The following is a 21011-nucleotide window of genomic DNA, read 5'->3' as shown; positions in this document are numbered from 1 at the left end:
ATAACGGAACCAACTTCCGAGGCGCGAACACTGAACTTAAAAGGGTACTGAAGGAGGTAGATCAATCGGAAGTATCGAAATTTTTGACCAATGAAAGGATCGAGTGGCGATTTAATCCACCGCTGGCTCCGCACATGGGCGGCTGCTGGGAGAGATTAGTGCGGAGCGTTAAAACATCGCTGAAAACGGTCCTCAACGAGCAAGCACCAAAGGAGGAAACGCTGATGACATTGCTGACAGAGGTTGAGCACACGCTGAACTCACGTCCCTTGACGCACGTCTCTGTGTCGGAGAGTGATCCAGAATCTCTTACACCTAATCATTTTCTTATGGGTGGACCATCTAATGTACCCTGGTTGGGTAACTGTGATCAGGTTTCCCGAAAGTGCTGGAGAGACGCGCAACGGTTAGCCGACGCGTTTTGGAAGCGATGGCTGCGTGAGTACTTGCCCACATTGGTTCCTCGACCGTCTCGAGTACAGGATTGTTTGTTAGTCGAGGGGTCTTTGGTTTTGGTAGCGGATCCATCTCTACCTAGGAATGTTTGGCTTAGAGGAGTGGTTGTTAAAGTTTTCCCTGGGCCCGACGGTTTATGTAGAGAAGCGGACATTCGGACGTCGGGCGGCATATTGCGGCGACCACTAACTAAATTAATAGTGTTAGGTAGCTCTGAATGAATTTATTTTGTACCTTTAATTTTATTTTGTATCTTTTTAAATTTATGTATTTTTTTTGGCCGGGAGAATGTTGATGATCCTTTTTTGATTTATAAAAAGAAAGTACGGTGACAAGTAACATGACATTTTGACATATAAAATAACAAACTTTGAGATCAATAATAAAAGCTATTGAAGGAAGATCATTTCTATTTATTGTGAGATATTTGACCAATTCTCTACAATAAGTTTAATGCTAAATTACTGAAATAACTTGCAAAAAGTAAACAAACGAATTTAAATAATAAACTATGCACGGTGTTTACAAGCGCGCGCTCACTGACGTAAAATTCTAGCTATTCCAAATATATTCTTCTTCGCATAATAAACACAAAATTCTCTTGATAATAACTGCTGCTTCTTGCATTTTCGACGTAATTTTAAACATAAATTTGCTCTCGGATGATTTTTCATATTTTGGGTAGAATTGTGTAACATCTCCAAACCTACAAAAATATTCGTTTTCAAGTAATATTTCAACATCATGAAAGATTGATTTAGTTAATTATAGACGCATTTTTCCTGAAATAAAAATGACATATTATGTATCTAGCCTATCTGAAACCTAGTTAAACATTGTGAGATATGGCGTTTCGACTTTCTCCGTGTTCGGCATCATAAGGGTCACAGTGACAGTTAAATAAAGTCCATTTTTCTCTCCACCTTTAATTTGCAAGGTGCGGGTGCCTATATAAATAGAGTGAGTCGCCCGCGCGCCTCAGTTGTAATATCACCATGCAGAAATGACTAGGTTTCAGATAGGCTAGATACATAATATGTCATTTTTATTTCAGGAAAAATGCGTCTATTATGTAGTCTGAGCCTATCTGAAACCTAGTTAAACATTGTGAGATGTGTTTATTATCGCATGGTGGAGAGAAAACCAACTGTGACCCATAAGCTACTGATGAGTATATCAGTAGATAAATATTTGAATCTATAAATTTATAATGCATAGATTTCTAGGTAATAGATATACTAAAAAGAAAGGTATAAGTATACATAAGACTTAAATACTTCCTTATTATTCCTGACTTGTCAGAAAGTTATGGAAGGTATGTACCTATACATATAGGTAGGTATTTATACATATGGATACACACAGTGCCTCTTCGAAAGCAATACTTATAAGTAATTATTGATCAAAATCTTGTTATTGTCAAGGCAATATTTTTAACATACACTAGCCGAATGGATGGAACCAGTGAAATACTTTGCAACAATATTTAAAAGCTGTAAAATGTAGAATATCGATCCAGGCCGCTGGGGCTCAGGTCAGCACATGCTGACTAGGGTATGTAATTCTGGACTGACCTCAGAAATGCAGCAGCCGAGCCAGCCCTGTACGACGACACGGCCTGCAACACCTGGCGCGGCATCTAGTCCTTGGAACGAGGAGTGGTGCTTGAAGGGAAGATAATTTTACTAAATATCTCAGCCTCATCAGCTACTCGAAAAGATTAGATGAAGGGTGTGACACTGGCGGATAACTAAGTATTCAGTTTTTCAAAACATGATGCAGGTCACTATATTCATATTCTAGATTGACAAGTAACACACAGTAACTAACTCGGCGGTTAACGAGTTCCTGTGCAGTCCTACTAGGAAGGAAAGTTATTTTATAAGCCTTTGCACCGATTTTGTGGGCTACTATCATTCTTTATCATCATGTGTGAATATTATGAGCTCTGGCTGCATTCCTTGGTAGATGACATCAATTAATAAAGATTGATTAACACAACAATAACAATTAGGTATAATAGTTGATAAATGAAACCCGGCTAACATGTCTTAACTGGGTAAGTAAATGATCAGTCATGCCACCAGGATAAGTAAAATGTTCAGTACTTCATATGAAAAACATTAACAAGTTCACCTTTAGGTATGTTCGTCAACACTAAGGGCAGGTCTCGGCCAAAACCTTAAGGCTTCGCCTTGTTGCAACTTCAAAGGTACGTAGGTAGGTACCTACTTACATTGTTGTAGGTTCGATCTTGAAACCATTAAGTCAACCTAGATAAAACAAAATAAAATAGGGTAAAACTGCCAGTTATTGGCCATCGTTAGTTACTGGCCACTATAAACTTAAAAATCATAATATAAGGAATGAGGCATCACCTGCCATATGTGTTTTTTAATAGAACTTTGTTATCTAACTGACTTTGATTTTAGTACAATTTTTTGCCACTATGAAAAAAAGCGCCATACTATGCCGCCTTTTTCTGACAGTTGGCGGTCGGACTTCCGCGTGTACGCTTCAGAGTAACGTATTTCTTAACGAAACACATTTCTTCAAAATTGACATTATTGGTGATTGAACGCAATTTAAGTGATTTCTTTAGCATATTTATATGGTGTTAATGGTAAGTTTTATTAATATATTATAGTTTCATGCAATTACCTTTGGGAAGGTGAGTTTTTGGAGGTGGCCAATAATTGAATCAATATATTGCAAATTTTCTGTTACTGGCCGCCTATGCCAATAACTAAATAAAAATGCAAGTACTCTATTTAGATGAAAATCGACTGTTTTCACAATATTTATAAGTTGTAGTATCGTGTGGCAAAATATCACGCATTTTTATCAATTAAATTCAGTTACTGGCATAGGTGGCCAGTATTTAGTGGTGAAGTGGCCAATATCCGACCGATGTATTTTGTTACAGTGCGCAAACCATCATCAACGGGATGCCACCTAAACGAAGACAGTATTCTTCGGATGACTTAAATAAAGCCTTCAAATTCATAAAAGACAAGACAAGACATAAGACAATAGAAAGTAGTTTTCAGAAATTCAACAATATTTTATTGAAGGATATCGATCGACGAACCGTCTTGCCTAAAAGCTCGACGAGTTTCAGCACCCAGAGCAAGCTGGGTTTCGAAAAGACTACAATAGTACAATAGATCTACACAGTAAGCCAGATTATACAGAAGACCGAAGAGTATAATAAGCCTCTGTGTCTAACCTTTGAAGACTATGAGAAAGCCTTCGTCTCCATCGAGACGGGCAGTTTTGGACTCCTTGGAGAGATGCTAAATCGACTGTCGCTATATCGGGGTGTTGAGGTGTCTATACAATGCTGCTACTATGACTGTCCAAAAACAGGACCACAAGAAAAGACCTATCCAAAGGCAACGAGGAGTGAGACAGGGAGATGTGATATCTCAGAAACTGAAGACCGATGCATTAGAAGATGGCTTTAAGACGTTGGACTGGAACGGACACATGTCACACCTCCGCTGCGCAGACGACATCGTCAATATGGCAGAATGTCTGCCGGAACTCAGCTGGATGCTAAGTGGCCTAAATGCTGCTTCCCAACCTGTAGGCATCCCTCAAAGCCTGAAGACAAAAGTCTAGTCAACCACTGCATCCTGCACAGTGATGACATATGGTGCAGACTGGTGCACATGCTATGGAGAGAGCTATATGCTTGGGGTTGCTCTGATAGATCGTATCAGAAATAGGGTTATCTGTCAAAGAACTAAGGTTACCGACATATAGCTGTCAAAATGTGCTTAGATAAAATGGCAGTCATATCTCCCGATTCTTCCGAAGAACCGATAACCGTTGGGTTAGACGAGCTCTCGTATAGAGACCACGAACAGACAAAAGCAACGTGGGACGCCCTCCTGCCCGCTGGACCGACGATCTTAGGCGGGTAGCTGGTAGTGGCTGGATGAGGAAGGCCGAGGACGAGGACCGAGTGTTATGTTTGGGAGAGGCCTATGTCCAGCAGTGGATGAGTATTGGCTGATGATGATTCTATGACGATGAATAAAATACGCACGTACAGCGTCGGTAGATCTTGCTTTGCTTGATTGGTTGTATGTAAAGTACGCAGGAACGGTGTTTATTAAGTAATTATATAATTATGTATACAAAAAACATGTAATTGAAAATGTTATATTCCTAGTATTTTATTCTTAGAAAGTTGATTGTTTTTTTTTTGTTTTTGAAGTTTAGCCGTGGTTAATATTATTCTGCAACTGATTTTAATAAAGTTTTTATTAAAGGAGACGACATAAATTTCTATTTTTTAGAAGTTTAAAGCTTTTTTATAAAATTATTTCCTGTGGCCAATAACCAGCCTATGGATGGCCGGTAAGTGATTTTTTTGGCCAATAACTGCAATTTTACACAGGTTTGCAATAACATGTATTTTTTATCGGTTATAGTTTTCTAAATAAATTATTGATTTACTGCGAGGCAAAAGTAGCTTTTCTAGATTACATTCATACACCATCTGTCAATTTTGGTTTAATCTGTATGAAATAATTCAGCTTTGAAGTGGCCAATCCGCTTAGTTGGCCAATAACTGGCAGTTTTACCCTAGGTCGATTAAATAAAGATGGTACGTAAAGATGTTAGTTGTACCTGATCAGACCTGATGCAACGACAGCCAACATAGACTCTCTAATCTGTGGAAGCAACAATCATGGTGGCGGGAACATGGACAGTTGGACGAGCCACCTCGAGCCTGACTTATCAATCAGAACTGACAGTTCGCCAACAGCAGATAGCTTGCGGCTATCTATAGGTAAACTTAGGTAGTTAGCTATACCCAAGAAAAAGTCCTTGGACATCGATATGACAGTGGAACGGCGAATAACTGTGACACTCTTTAAAACAAAAAGGCTTGTTGTTGTCCAGCTAAGGAAGGTTACGTACTTCAGCGACCTGGTATTGCATTCTGAAAGAACTGCGAAGAGTTAATATTATGACTAATAATTATTACTTATTTAGAAAGTTTTCAGCAAACTCTAATAAATCAAGCAGCTACCACGTCAGTCACCGCTGCCCGGTTATAACTCTGTACTAGCTTAGTAGATATACATATATACCAGTTCTAGCCTTCAGCTAGAGGCCAGAGAGCTCCTAAATGAGATGCGAGTACGAGCATGACACAAGTAATTTTTTACTTGGTAACTAGTTACGTAACTAACTGAAAGATCCATAAAACAGTTGAGGATACTCAAAATGGAATTGTGAAAACGGCACGTCTGCATCTTAACCAGTCAGTCTAAGTAGTTTCAGCAGATACAGTGTTGAAAAATAGTTATGAAACGTTTGCGCCAGAATCGAATTAAAAATAAATTTTCATTAGAGAAGCCGTTTAGGCATGAATAGGTACTTTCACCCTTTGGATTGTGCTCCAAATGATGACCTTCGAAATTCATAGAATGACGACTGCCATTGTTTATTATCTAGCCCCGTACATTGAGTAGGGCTGCGGCTACACGTGATGTGATACACAGTACACAGTAGGTATATGTTCGGGACAAGAATAGAATATAATTTATGTCTTGTTCATAATAAATAAATAGTCACAGGAAGTGAGGAGGCCAGCGCCATCTAGTAGGAAATAGTATAACTAAGTAGAACGATAGCCTACTAACAGATAACGCAGTTACTCTACTTGGCAACAGATGGCGTTGAAAGTCTAGATGATTCTAGTACATTCCGGAACTCTCCATAGCATTCCACAGTTTTCGAGAGATTTCTATATTCGATAGAGAACAGTATAAAAGGCGACGCTAACGCCTCACAGTAATCAGTCTAATAGTAAATAGAGAACAAAACAGTTCTAACAGTGCATTCAGTTAAAAAGCAAACAGCGAAGAAAGAACAAGAAGAAGAACAAGCAAAGCAACAGCTCTAGCTCTCTCACTTCCTGACTGGTGAACAGAATAGAAGTCTTTCATTCCTGATCCCTGCCCGCCGTACTTCCCTCAACCAGAATAGGTGCACCCCGCACATTTGGTCCTTCGAGCCGGATACTTCGTCGTTGCAGGAAGTCGGATCAAGAATGCCGATCACCACGAGAGCCGCCGCCGTCGCCGCTGCCGCCGCCGAAGCCGCTGCCGCCGCCGAAGCTGCTGCCGGTGCCGACGCCGCTGTCGCTGCCGCTACCGAGGCCGCCGCCGATGCCGCTGGGCCTGCCGCAGTTGGTGCCGCCGCCGCTTCTGTCTCCGCCACCCCCACAGAAACCTCTTCCGCTGCCGTGAAGAAGGTCGGAGCAGAAGCTCTCACCACTGCCGCCGCTGCTGTCGCACAGAAACCCCAGCTCGCCGCCTCGTCGTCACAGAAGTGCAAGTCAAAGAGTAGCAAGTCTGTGCGTGCGCTGCGAATAGCTCGAGCCAAGGAAGAGATGCTGAGAATACAACTCGAGCTCGCCGCCGCACGCATCGCCGTCTTGGAAGCAGAAAGTAGTGAAGACGAAGATGAAGAGCAGTCGGAACACGCGACTGAAAGTTGGAACAAAGTGGAAGAGTGGCTGAAACAAACGGGAGTGCCACCACAGCTACAAGCTCCGCCGCCTGCGCCCTGCGCCCCCGCCGGTGTCGCCCCCGTTGCTGCCGCCCCTGTCATCGTCGCCGCCACTGCCGCCGCGCCTGCACACGCCGCCCCCGTCGCCGCGGCCGCCCCCGTCGTCGCAGCCGCCACTGCCGCCGCGCCTGGACACGCCGCCCCCGTCGCCGCGGCCGCCCCCGATGCAGCCGCCACCGCCGCCGCGCCTGCACACGTCGCCCTACAGTCAAGAAGCCAACCGCGGGACGTCCCAGCCGCTGCGAGCCAGCCACAACAGATCAACATCTCCGAGCTGGCATCCGCAATAGCACTCGCCGCGAAGGCCGGACAGCGGGCCACGCCACGCTACCACACGGAGCTACCATACTTCGCCGGCTCTCACCACGAGTGGCTGTCATTCCGTGCCGCATATTATGAAACAGCAGAGGACTTCACCGAGACTGAAAACGTGGCAAGACTACGACGAAGCCTGAGAGGAAGAGCCAAGGAAGCAGTCGAGAACCTGCTAATATTGAATGCACGCGCCACAGACATCATGCGCGCCCTGGAGTCTCGCTTCGGCCGCCCCGACTCCATCGCCATGTCCGAACTCGACCGTCTGCGTGCGCTGCCGCGCCTCACCGATAACCCGCGCGATGTCTGCGTATTCACCAGCCGCGTGCTCAACGTCGTCGCCAGTTTGCGGGCGCTCGACCGCATACACTACCTCTACAGCCCAGAAGCCACAAAGATCACCATAGATAAGCTGACGCCCGCACTACGCTACCGATGGTTCGACTACGCCGCCACTCAGACTACAGAAGAGCCGGACCTTTTGAAGCTCTCCAGATTTCTTCAAAGAGAAGCCGACCTCTGCGGGCCCTACGCACAGCCAGAGACAGAACCCACAGAGCACAGTCAAAACAGAATGCAGAGAGCTTACACCACAGCGGCCACAGTCATAGAAAAAATTGTAAAATGCCGCCACTGCGCCACAGAAGGACATTTCATCAATAAATGCCCGAAGTTCGCAGAAACAGATGTGAACTCGCGATGGGAAATAGCCAAATCGCAGCGACTATGTTTCCGATGCCTTCGCTACAAGAATAAAACCCACAGTTGCAAGCGAAACCGCTGCGGAGAAGATGGCTGCAATTATTTCCATCATAGATTGCTGCACTTCACAAGATCAACGGTCACAGCAACAGAAACCGAACAGGAAACGAAGATGAACGAAACTGTATCGTCGATGTGGTCGCCGCGCAAAACACACGCGTATCTGAAGATCATACCTATCAAGATCGTCGGACCGGCGGGAGAAGTACACACGCACGCTCTGCTCGACGATGGCTCTACCGTCACGCTTATAGACGCGGCCATAGCAAGACAGGCGGGCCTCACGGGCCCCATCGAGCCGCTCAACATAGCCGCCATCGCCGACACCAAGATGAACGCCTGCCATTCTCGCCGCGTCAAAGTGACTCTACAGGGAGAACGCACACAGTACAAGATTAACGCACGGACTATCGACAACATACGACTCTCCGCGCAGACGGTGAAATCTGAAGATCTGCGAAATTGTGTTCATCTGCGTGACATCGCACAGCAGCTGAAATACGAAGCAGCAAGACCAAAGATCCTCATCGGTCAAGACAATTGTCATCTTCTCATCGCGAGCGAGGTGCGACAAGGACAGCAAGATGAACCCGTCGCCTCACGCACGCCTCTAGGCTGGGTTCTTCACGGAGCGCACACGAGAACAGTGAATAAGAAACACAATAGAGTCAACTGCCTGACTACGCGTGAAGATGACCTGCGTGAGCCACTTATCGTGCCCACACGCACCCACAGCAACTTAGAAGGACGCGCCACCAGTACTCTCGCCAAGTGTACAAAACAAACAGAAGCCTCACGTTCATGTCGCCGTTACGCCGCCCGTCGCGACGCCTCGATCGAAGATCATAGTACAGTCCACGACAGGCGATGGGCATCGAAGATGAACGTGAGCAGCACTGCTACGCGAGATGTACACAGACTCAAAGGGCGCCCCCACAGTGTGGTCCAGACTACAGCCACAGATCAATGCCACAGACGAAGAGAACCGCCGCGCCACCGCAGGCGCCGCCGCCGCCGCCGTCGTCGAGAACAACTAATGATAGAGCCTACAGGGAGCGACGAGCGAGCTGGCCATCCTGCCCTCCGAGCCTGCGGAGCCAGACGTCCCTCACCGAGATCTGCAATGACGACCACGGCGTCAATGCACGGCGGGAGTAATGTTCGGGACAAGAATAGAATATAATTTATGTCTTGTTCATAATAAATAAATAGTCACAGGAAGTGAGGAGGCCAGCGCCATCTAGTAGGAAATAGTATAACTAAGTAGAACGATAGCCTACTAACAGATAACGCAGTTACTCTACTTGGCAACAGATGGCGTTGAAAGTCTAGATGATTCTAGTACATTCCGGAACTCTCCATAGCATTCCACAGTTTTCGAGAGATTTCTATATTCAAACTCAAACTCAAACTCAAACTTTTTTATTCATCGTACAAATATAAAATTTTCTGATGAACGTCAATTTTTACAAATTACTCTCCGTTCGGATAAGGGGGGGCTCTTTCTGTCTAAGGAGAAGAACGGAGGCAAGAAACTCCTGAGCCATCTTTTCAAAAAAAGACTTAAAACTAGTTGGTATACAATACATATAAGCTTAATAATTATTATTATAATAATATGAGCAGAGCTAACTACTTATCACAGCCATGCATTAACGTCCTCTAAGTAATCATCAATTTTATAATAAGCTTTTTTACTGAGTTTCTCTTTAATGTAACACTTAAACTTATTCTCTGGCATTTGAGCAACTTCTGCTGGAAGCTTATTATAAAATCTAATACAGTACCCTAAAAACGATTTATTAACTTTCGCCAGACGCATCGCTGGAAAAGCCAGCTTATGCTTGTTCCTAGTATTAATGTCATGATTACTGCCAATTGTATCAAAAGTTGAAATATTCTTTCGTACATACATTAAATTGGAAAAAATGAACTGACATGGAACTGTAAGGATGTTAATTTCTTTAAATAGTTCTCTCAATGAATCCCTGGAACCAAGTTTGTATATAGAGCGGATGGCTCTTTTCTGTAATACAAATATAGTTTCAATATCAGCTGCTCTACCCCAAAGCAAAATGCCATACGATAATAAGCTGTGGAAATAACTAAAGTAAACTAATCTGGCGGTTTCAACGTCGGTCAGCTGTCTAATTTTCCGTACAGCAAAAGCTGCGGAGCTCAACCTTCCAGACAATTTTTCAATGTGAGGTCCCCACTGTAACTTTGAATCTATAGTCATCCCAAGAAAGACAGTATCATTAACTAGGTCCAATTTATTCCCATCTAGAATAATGTTAGTATCGCATTGTCCAACATTCGGCAGTGTAAATTTAATACATTTCGTTTTCTTAGAATTCAATAGAAGATTATTAACGGTAAACCAATCGTGTATGTCAGATAGAATTGAATTAATTTCATTAAAATTATTTTCTCTTCTTTTAACTTTAAAAAGCAAAGAAGTATCGTCAGCAAATAAAACTATATTAGTCAATTTTTCAACCATAAAAGGCAAGTCATTAATATAAATGAGGAATAAAAATGGTCCTAGAATAGATCCTTGAGGGACGCCTATTTTTACATGAGCCCCCTGTGATTTAGTATTGTTAATATCGACCCTTTGTTGTCTCTTGTCTAAATATGAAGATATCAAATCTAAAGCCTTTCCTCCTATTCCATAGTATCTAAGTTTCGAAATTAAAGTCTGATGGTCTACACAATCAAACGCCTTCGACAGATCACAGAAGACTCCAATAGCATCGTGATGGTCTTCCCAGGCGTCAAATATGTGCTTAATCAACGCAGTACCGGCATCGGCTGTGGATTTGCCTTTTGTAAAACCATACTGCTGGCTATGAAACAATCGAGCATCATTGAAATGCAAAAGCATCTGACTGAGTATGACCCTCTCAAATATTTTACTCAAAACTGGAAGAACCGAGACAGGCCTGAAATTTGCAGGGTCCTCCATATCCCCACTTTTGAAAAGAGGTATAATTTTACTAAATTTCATAAGATCTGGGAACACACCTTCAGCGATACATTTATTAAAGATGTTAGCTAAAATTGGGGCGATTTTATTAATAATAGAAAGAACAAATTTAACTGACATTCCCCACAAGTCTTCAGTTTTCTTCATATTTAATGACTTAAATGTTTTTATAATAGTAAATGTATTAATATATCTGAATTTAAATTCCTTATCGGTTGAAGGTGCGTTCTCCTTCGTCAGGGTTTCAGCTGCTGCAGCCGAAGAATCCAGGTTACACGTAGTCTCTAAAGGAATGTTCGTAAAAAACTCTTCAAAGACCCTCGCCACCGCATCATTCGATGTTATAATGTCATTGCCTACCTTCAAAGATAAATTTGTCTCGCGTGTTCGATTCTTCCCCGTTTCGTTATTAATAATAGTCCAAACGGCCTTAGATTTGTTAGCAGAGTCTTTAATCTTGTTATTAATAAAAATTGTCTTCGCACAGTGACAGACACATTTATACATCTTGCTATATTTCTTCACATAAGATTGAAAGTCAGGTCGGAGTATGAATGTTTTCATCTCATACAGATCATATAATGTCGCCCTGCTTTTGCGAATACCCTCTGTAGCCCAGTCACAAAATTTAATTTTATTGTCAATCAAAACTTCCTTCGTTTCAAAATTACTCTCAAACTCATCAGCTATTATCTTAAACAAGTTACTATACATCTCATTAGAATTGCAATCTAATTTAACATTCGGAAGTTTTTCGTCTAGTTTCTTCAAGTAATTGTCAATTTTCTTTGTAGTAATCGGTCTGCATCTCACCTTAGTTTTATTTGTCTTGTCAGTGTTTACTAAGGTAATGGTCTGCCCACTGTGGTCTGACCTCAGACAATTAATCACACTACTGTCTTTAAACTCACAGTTACAGAATATGTTATCTAGACAAGTGGCTGACGTGGGTGTAATTCTAGTTGGTTCCAGAAAAACATTAAAAAGATTAAATGATTTAAAAAGTAACAACAATTTCGACCTATTAGGAGAGTCACCTAATAGGTCAACATTAAAGTCACCACACACTATTACTTCCTTTTTACTATTGGAAGCTAACCTTAGAACATCCTCCATGACAGTCTCAAAGGTAATAAAATCACCAGTAGGTGGCCTGTAGGTACATACTATTATATACTTATTAAGCTCTGCACATGAAATTTCTATATGGTGTTTAACAGAAAGAGCAACTATATCCTTTCGTTCTTTACATTTACAATTTTCTTTAAGAAATATAAGTGACCCACCATGCTCGTTGATATTTCTGTTAAAACAGCTTATAAGTTTGTAATTTTTTAATTGGAACATCATTTTATTCTCGTCTAACCAATGTTCAGTGATACATAAACAATCAATGTTAAATTTTTCCGAAAATAGTTCTATTTCTAACAATTTAGAAGAAATACTCTGAATATTCTGATGTACCAATTTAAATTCATTCTTAAATGTCTTGTCCTTCGATAGTTTTGAGCCGAGAGAGCAGTGAACTGAATCAATCTTTATATCAACGCTATGATGCTCTCCCGTTGTCTGAAAATCTAATTTAAATCTACTGTACTATTTTCAGTATTACTACTGACGGTGTCAATAGGGACACAAGTTTTCTTCGTTATAATGCTTATAACTGAGTTAATAAGAGGAGCTACTTCTGTAGCTAAACGTCGTTTCTGATTTAAGGACAGAAATAAACTGTCCCAGGTCAACTTAAAATTATCTACATACAAATTAGTATCAAAGAAATTGATACAGTCAGATTTATAACACGCATTGTACATATTTTTATTTAGGCTACATGTCATATAATTGTATTTGTCAGGCAGTGTGCAAGAATAAGGAAATGCACAAACAAATATATGTTTTGCAGGAATGCTTTCTAATATAGCAAAACTTCTATTTATATCAGAATTTGACACACCTAAACTATTTCCCACCATAATTAATATAGTAGTTTTTTCGGTGTACGACCTCTCTGAAATCAGTTGTACTATTTGTGCGAATGAAAGTTCTGGGTAACAATGATTAACAACATTTCCAGTTACATGATTACCCAACATGTGCCCGAAATCCTTGCCAAGCCTATCGGAGTATACAACTGTGCTGTAATCCTTGGCTGAACTGCTACTACTTGTATCAGTAGTAAGCCTTGTCAAGTAAGTGGGTGACATCTTAGGTAACTGCTTATTACCTACTATTCTACTAGCTGCCTGAGCATAGGTGGGTATCCTATGTAATTTATTATTGGAGGTCGGAAAAACATCTGCTGTAGCCGATTTACTCTGGATGACCCTTGAGGATGGCGTGGCCGTCGGGAGGCTGGTGGTGGCCCTCGGGAGGATGGTGGTGGCCCTCGGGAGGATGGTGGTGGTTCCCGAGAGTCTGGTGGTGATCCCCGAGAGTCCAGTGGTGGCCAACGGGATGCTGTTTGTGGCCTCCGAGGTGGTGGTGGCCCTCGGGAGAATGGTGGTGGTCCCCGAGAGTCCAGTGGTGGCCAGCGGGATGCTGTTTTTGGCCTCCGAGGTGGTGGTGGCCCTCGGGAGGATGGTGGTGGTCCCCGAGAGTTCAGTGGTGGCCAGCGGGATGCTGTTTGTGGCCTCCGAGGTGGTGGTGGTGGCCTCCGGAGATGCGGTGGTGGCTTCAGCAGGTGAAGACTTCTCCGGCAGCATCTCAACCCGAACTAAGCCCACACTACTCAGCACCAGCAGCTGGTTTTCGTATTCCAGAGTTCTCTGTTCTAGGGCAGACTTCAGTGTGGCCAGCCTAGACTGTAGCATGGCAATGTTGAACTCGCACTCCTGGTTGTTGTCTGCGAGCTTCTGGTTGTAGTCTGACATCTCTTGTTCATATTTATTCACTAGTAGTTGAAGTCTCACTCTATCCTTTGTCAATGGAAGGTGCGTCTTATGCTTTTTCAATGCTCGCTCAGACTTCCTGATATATTTCTTTATTTTAATATATTTTTTAAGCCTGTTTGCACCTGTGATATTGGTTGATTTTCTTGGAGTTGTGAGGTCTATTGTTGGCATAGGGGTGGGGTGTAGGGTGACTAATTCATCGTACAATGCCATTGTCTTATCTGTTTCCTCGCTTGCATGTGCTTCATTTATTTGCTGGATCTCTGCGTGTGCTTCAGCCAATTGCTGCTCTAGGCTATAGATCTTAGACAAGGCAGCTTCATGTAAATCCTGACACTCTTTGTATGATCTAAGTACAATCTGTAGCTCATCACATTTGCCTTGCAAGTCTTGGTATTGGATGTCCATTTCAGCTATGTCATTCTTTAAGTCCGAGTTCTTTTTTAAAAGGGAATCAAATTCCTTTTCATTGTCCTCCCGCTCTGCCATCAGTTGGCTTGAGAGGTCACGAGATGCCTTGAGATCCTCCAAAGCTGTCCTCAGCTGGATCTCCAGGTCACGGCTCTGCACCTTCCGGGTCGTCATCCTCGACATGTCTGAAACCACCCGGGGTTACCCGTTAGTATATTGATAGATAGAATTGAGAGGATGTTTATCCAAGATATATACAAAATAACCCTCTTTAGATTATTCGATAGAGAACAGTATAAAAGGCGACGCTAACGCCTCACAGTAATCAGTCTAATAGTAAATAGAGAACAAAACAGTTCTAACAGTGCATTCAGTTAAAAAGCAAACAGCGAAGAAAGAACAAGAAGAAGAACAAGCAAAGCAACAGCTCTAGCTCTCTCACTTCCTGACTGGTGAACAGAATAGAAGTCTTTCATTCCTGATCCCTGCCCGCCGTACTTCCCTCAACCAGAATAGGTGCACCCCGCACAGTATATGCATGTTCCCAGAATAGTGGAAGTTATAATTTTACCAAAAGGTAGTCGTCTCGTGCAAGAGCACCGTTACTCGATTTATTCGATACACAACTAGTAGACAGCTGCTGCGTAGGAGGTTCACGCATTTTTCAACAAAGAGCTCGGATACACACTCACAATCCACTGGGACATAAGGAAGACAGCTAATATGGTGCCACTCAGAAACCGCGATGACACTCCGATCATGATTACCCGACAGTAGGATTATAATAAATTCGGTAACTTGTGAAGCGGTATGGTATAGCAACAGCGATTTTCACGAAATCAGGAATTAGCTCAGTGCTTTTAGGTTGAACACTCGCCGGTGGGATTCACTTTGCTCACAGCCGAGAAAAGAAAAGACTCAAAGCTGGAATCTGCCGATGTGTCATGACACTTAAGATAGTGTCTGGGGGGTCACTTTATATGACGAAAAACGAACTTTCAGTGCACTTCGGCGCGAGCCGCTCTATCTGTTTGTATGTATTAAACGTGCCGATTGCACGACAGCACTCGTTCGTTCGTTTCTCATCAGTATAGAGTAACGCTCCTGTACTTACCGTGCGTCACTATTCCCATGAGCAGTCCAATGATCTTTAGGCAGTTTAGAACAAAAGCTGCATAAGACACTTTCTTCAGCAGAGACATCGAAATAAAAAATTGATTGCACAACTATCCCCAGGAGCAGTGTACAGGTCACTTTGGGCAGTTCAGAAGAAAGCTGCTTTAATAGAATACCCTACCTCAGCGGAGGCATCAAATTGAATTGCTATAACACTTTTAGAAGCGGTGCACGTTACCCGATTTGTCGTCATCCATGCCGATGCGGCTACGGCGACTGCAGGTGGTTACTCAGGCTTCGTTGGTGTGCCCTTGTATGGCTAACATGACCAACCTTGGCAGTAAACGTTCGTTTGCATATGCCAAAATCACTGATGAATAGCGCACGTTACTCGATACCTTCTAAATAAGTCACTCATAATGATGGCTGATGATGATGATGACCGTGCTAGCAATAGTGCAGGCGGTTCCGCTGAGCATAAAATCTCTTCCCAGACAGGGGGCGTTTGGATCTGGCAACCAGAACAGGAGTGCCAGGTGTACGCAGCGATGCAGGTGGGACAACACAGCCGCCAGGGCAGGAGTACATGGCTGGGTCTATGCAGCGATGCAGGTAGCACAAACCGGTGGCCAGGGCCAGGACCGGGTGTAGGCTGCGATGCAGGTGGCACAAAACGGTGGCCCGGGCCAGGACCGGGTGTACAGCCGCCAGGGCAGGAGTGCATGGCTGGGTCTATGCAGCGATGCAGGTACCACAAACCGGTGGCCAGGGCCAGGACCGGGTGTACGCTGCGATGCAGGTGGCACGAGACGGCGGCCAGCGCAGGAGCACAGGGCCGGGTGTATGCTGCGATGCAGGTGGCACGAACCGGTGGCCAGGGCAGGAGCGCAGGGCCGGGTGCAGAATACACGAAACTTCAATTTCACCGAATCGGCCAGCCTACCCTCAGCGGGTAGGTACCGGCGGATCACATTACTCGCCGCACATGCCACAATGTCCCAACATACTGAAACTGGGAGCCACGTGCTTCCTGTAAAAAATCCTATGACGGTCCTGGAAAGCTCCTGTTTGTAAAGCCTTACATAAGCTATAATCAAGTGCATTATTGTAATAGCAAAGTTTTTATCTACTGTTTTCTAAAAATATTAGAAATTGAGGGTAGAAAAATATATTTTAATTATTTTTTCCTGTATAAAATTAACATAATGCTTTACTTAAAGCGGTCATTAATGTAAGTATCTAGCTCAAGCGCCACTAGTAGGACCGGAATATGTGATCAATCATCACCACGACTATTGAATCGGACCCTACTGCGTGGGATAAAAACCCCAAGCGCCGGAGCATTATGACCAGTGGCTGAGCTTTTAAAAGCAGTAAATAATAGCATTTTACTCACGGCTTATCAACTCAAACCTTCGTTGCGAAATCCTCAGCAATGGCTGCGTGCGCAGCAGCCGGCAGGCCCCGCGCCGCCTGGTCCGCATCACGCTACAGCTCCCGGCAGCGAGGACTCCGCAAATTCAATATTATATTTTTCCCCGTCGGAGCGAAGCCGACGAGAACCGTGGCTACATTGAGCCATTTTGCCGAAGTGTTCACTTCAAAAATCAAAAACCAACTGAGGCGCGCGGGCGACTCACTCTATTTATATAGGCACCCGCACCTTGCAAATTAAAGGTGGAGAGAAAAATGGACTTTATTTAACTGTCACTGTGACCCTTATGATGCCGAACACGGAGAAAGTCGAAACGCCATATCTCACAATGTTTAACTAGGTTTCAGATAGGCTCAGACTACATAATAGTAGGTATGTTATGTTCAGTCCTTGTCAAGCGTGGAGATAGCGGCAATAACTCTTTAGTAGTCAACAATGATTGTGTGTTTGTGAATATAGTTCCGTAAGTAACGGTGTGAAGTTACCCGTGTCTGTTGACGGCGACGACGACGGGCACGCCGAACTTGGTGCCGTTGCTGATGTGCTTGCCCAGGTTGCACAGACCCTTGCCCAGCAACTCTAGGTTCTCCTGCGACGAAAAACAGGTAGAGTTAACAATTTATGTAAAATAAAGGTAATAAATGAAAAACTGTGTACAATGAATACGTTTCCCTTTAGTTTTACTACTGTTTTTACCAGGGTGAAGGTACCAACATGTTGTATTTATGAACAACTGACCAGAGGGTATTCGATGCGTGTCCTTGTCGCAATAGACCAATAGCGACCGACCACCCGCGCCTCATCTAAGAGGCCTCACCTAAGTATCTTCTTTGTGGTCAAGTTATAGGTATGTTTCTAATGTTTAAGTGCTTTGTAAGTGGAGGTTACAATAATATCATGCGTAAGGTGGATTACGGCTCCTTGGTTAAAGGCATCTTCTTACTGCCAATTGCAATAAATCTATCTATCGATAGAGTTCCCATAGAGTTATTGAACGGGAAGTTAGTGTAAGGAATAACACAGTCAACTGATGACGTAAGTATACCTGCACATAAACCTCATGCAGAGGCGCACCGGGCGTGACCGGCGGGCCGCCGCCGTGCATCTTGAGCGCGCGCACGGTGGCCACGATCACCGCGCAGTGCGGGGTGTCGCCGCTCGCGCGACACTTGATGTCGAAGAACTTCTCCATGCCTGCGGTGGATGAAAGTAGTAGTAAGTAATGCAGAGAATGCTGGAAGGGGAACATGTAAGAACTTCTCCATGCCTGCGTAGGAAGTGTTATGTAGAGCGATGTGGAAGGGTGAGAGGGTAGAGACTAAAGATGGCGTTTTAGATGAGCCGCAGTGAGCCGGGCCGTATCACAAAAGTCTCTAGATAGAGTGCGTAGGCGATAAGCGTAGAGCGAAATCTAACTAATGTAGAGCAGATTTCAACTAATGTAGCGACGATTTTAACTGATGTAGAGTCGAATTTAACTAATGTAGAGTCGAATTTAAATTTAGAGACGATTTTAACTTAATGTAGATTCGAATTTAAATAATGTAGAGTCGAATCTAACTAATATAGAGGAAAAATTTAAAACATGTACAGCAGAATCTGACTAATATAGACTATAGAGCAGATTTACTGTAGAGCAGAATCTAACTAATATTGAACAGATTTAACTTATGTAGAGCTGTAGAGCAGAATCTAACTAGTAATTGAGCAGAACCCAGAGTTATACGTTAACAACTGGCTATGTTTGCTTGTGCTAAGTGTAGTGACTGTAACCACTTCTTGGACTTTCATTGCTCTAGCCTCCTGACCCCATAATAGTCAGGAGGGTAGGATCACCGAAACCGGCTATTAAAGGCTTGGACAGGCCAAAAAACCTAGCGCTGCACAACTTACATAAATAGTACATACTTATACCTAGTCGAGATATCAGTTTATTTGTATTACTAAGAGTTCCGAAACAGTTTGTCTCATTTTTATAAGATCGACAAACAACAGAATTCGAAGGAATTTAAGTAGTTCATGTCCTAAAAATTGTGTTTCGAGGGTAGTCTATAGGATGATTTACTCAGTGCGCCGATTATCATCACCTGCCTTCTTTAAGTTATCTTATAAAAATATATCTCATAAGATGGCACGGTGTTTTCTTTATAAGTACTTATCTTAATTTTTTTTTTATTAGAATCCATCAATCATTCTAACCATACCAAACAATAACTTACCAATGTCAGATCCGAAGCCAGCTTCCGTGGCCACATAGCCCTGGGCGGAGGCGAGCTTGGCGGCGATACGGTCCGCCACGATGGACGAGCAGCCGTGCGCGATGTTGGCGAAGGGGCCTGTGTGCACCAGCACCGGGGACCCCTCCAGAGACTGCATGAGGGTTGGCTCGAAGGCGTCCTTGAGCAGCACTAGTAGAGCTCCTGTCATGCCCTGCAAGGTGGTTGGCTGTTGTAGGGGTGTCTCTTTTTTTCTTATATGTATGTGGATGTATAACTGTAGCTGTAGTAGGTATATACTATATAGTAGGTACCTAGATGCCGCGCTCCGTAAAAATGTGGGGCTGAAAGTCATATTTTAACTGACTCACGGGAAATTCAAAATCTAATAAGGTCTCGCAATGTTCTGGAGTGGATGAATCGTAAATATCGTGATAGAGAGTATTATTATATAAATTAGAACATTGGGTTCATCATCGTCGTCAGGCAAGAATCTTGCAGTAGAAACTTACCAAATTATGTGCAATGACAGGGTTCTCACTCTAATCAACCACAAGTCTTCAACTTTCCAGAACTTACCAAATCATCAGCAGTAACAGGGTTGCCACTCTTATCCAGCGCCACCACCATGCTGGCGAGCCTCTCCTTGATGTCCTCCACGTCGGTGCCCAGCGCGAGAATGGCCATGATCTCGCTGGCCACGGAGATGTCGAAGGCGGTCTCGCGAGTGAAGCCCTTCTCGGTGGGCGACTGGCCGATCGTGATCTTGCGCAGGTAGCGGTCGTTCAGGTCCACCACTGGAATTCAGTCATGGTTATACAGGGTGTTGCAAAAAGGGCTGAGCCAAAACATGCGTGTGCAGCAGGTAGGCATATAACATGCTGTAGATATGTTTAGTGTAGATGACAGCACATAATAAACAAAAATTATTACTGGAAAAGCACCTGTTATTCGCCAGCAACAACCCTAAATAATAGGTACAGCGAATATAGCGTATGTACCTATGTGTGTTAATGGTAATTTATTAGATACCCGAATATTTCAATAGGTAACAGATGTTGTTTAGTATCAAGTTCATGGATAAGTCTGTAAAATTATTCTTTACAATATAAAAATCATCATTTGTTATGATAGGAATGATAGGCATGTATAAACTGAAATAAATTACAACTTCTAGGAATACTTTGGCGACTTGCCAGTTTATAAGAACTCTTTTCCCGAAACATTATAAACTTTTTAAAATGCAAGATTTCTTTTATTGGATACTTCTTGTTATCCGTTTTATTATAAGTACCTATAGCTTGGATTGATCTTTCGATTCTCACGGGTAAATTAACAAGTTTTAGGTGCTATTTTTGTCACACCTATCATAAAATACCTGCTAAGTAACTATTGCATTATAAACAGAGAGAAAAGAGCACTGATGATGATGATCTCACCTCTGTTCCACATAATCTTGTTGGTATCAATATTGAGCCTCGCGAACTTGGTCCTCTCCTCCTCAGTCAGCGAGTCAGGGTCCGTCTTGTTAATCCCCAGCCGCTTCAGCCTCCTCAGCTGGATCGCGGAAAACTTCCTCACGCCCTTGACTTTAGGCACGAGTCTGTCATACAAAGGTCCGTCTTTCTGTGTGAGTTCGTGGAAGATACGGGCGTCCATTTGTGCAGCGAGCAGGTTGTTGGCGGCGGTGACGGCGTGGATGTCGCCGGTGAGGTGCAGGTTGAAGTCCTCCATGGGAATCACCTGGTGAATTGGGATGGTTAATGGTAGTAACATTGCGTCTGGTCCGACTATCTTAGACATGTAGGTAGTAAGTAGTGGCTGCA

General features: G+C 43.4%; 1 protein-coding gene across 1 annotated transcript in view; it reads right to left on the bottom strand.

The window, feature by feature from the left end:
• LOC105382326 (C-1-tetrahydrofolate synthase, cytoplasmic) overlaps nt 1–21011 on the bottom strand; it is a 38724-nt gene that overhangs the window by 9177 nt on the left and 8536 nt on the right. Inside the window, exons 9-13 of the mRNA XM_038107416.2 lie at nt 20625–20928; nt 19765–19982; nt 19189–19399; nt 18015–18163; nt 17455–17558 (exon numbers count right to left, since the gene is read on the bottom strand). Of these exons, the coding sequence (XP_037963344.2) occupies nt 17455–17558; nt 18015–18163; nt 19189–19399; nt 19765–19982; nt 20625–20928 (986 nt within the window). The remainder of the gene's footprint in view (nt 1–17454; nt 17559–18014; nt 18164–19188; nt 19400–19764; nt 19983–20624; nt 20929–21011) is intronic.

The sequence above is a fragment of the Plutella xylostella genome, chromosome 25 (assembly GCF_932276165.1).
Source record: "Plutella xylostella chromosome 25, ilPluXylo3.1, whole genome shotgun sequence".
Lineage (NCBI taxonomy): Eukaryota > Metazoa > Arthropoda > Insecta > Lepidoptera > Plutellidae > Plutella > Plutella xylostella.
The sequence above is the reverse complement of the archived record's forward strand: the minus strand, read 5'-3'. Positions and strand labels throughout refer to the sequence as shown.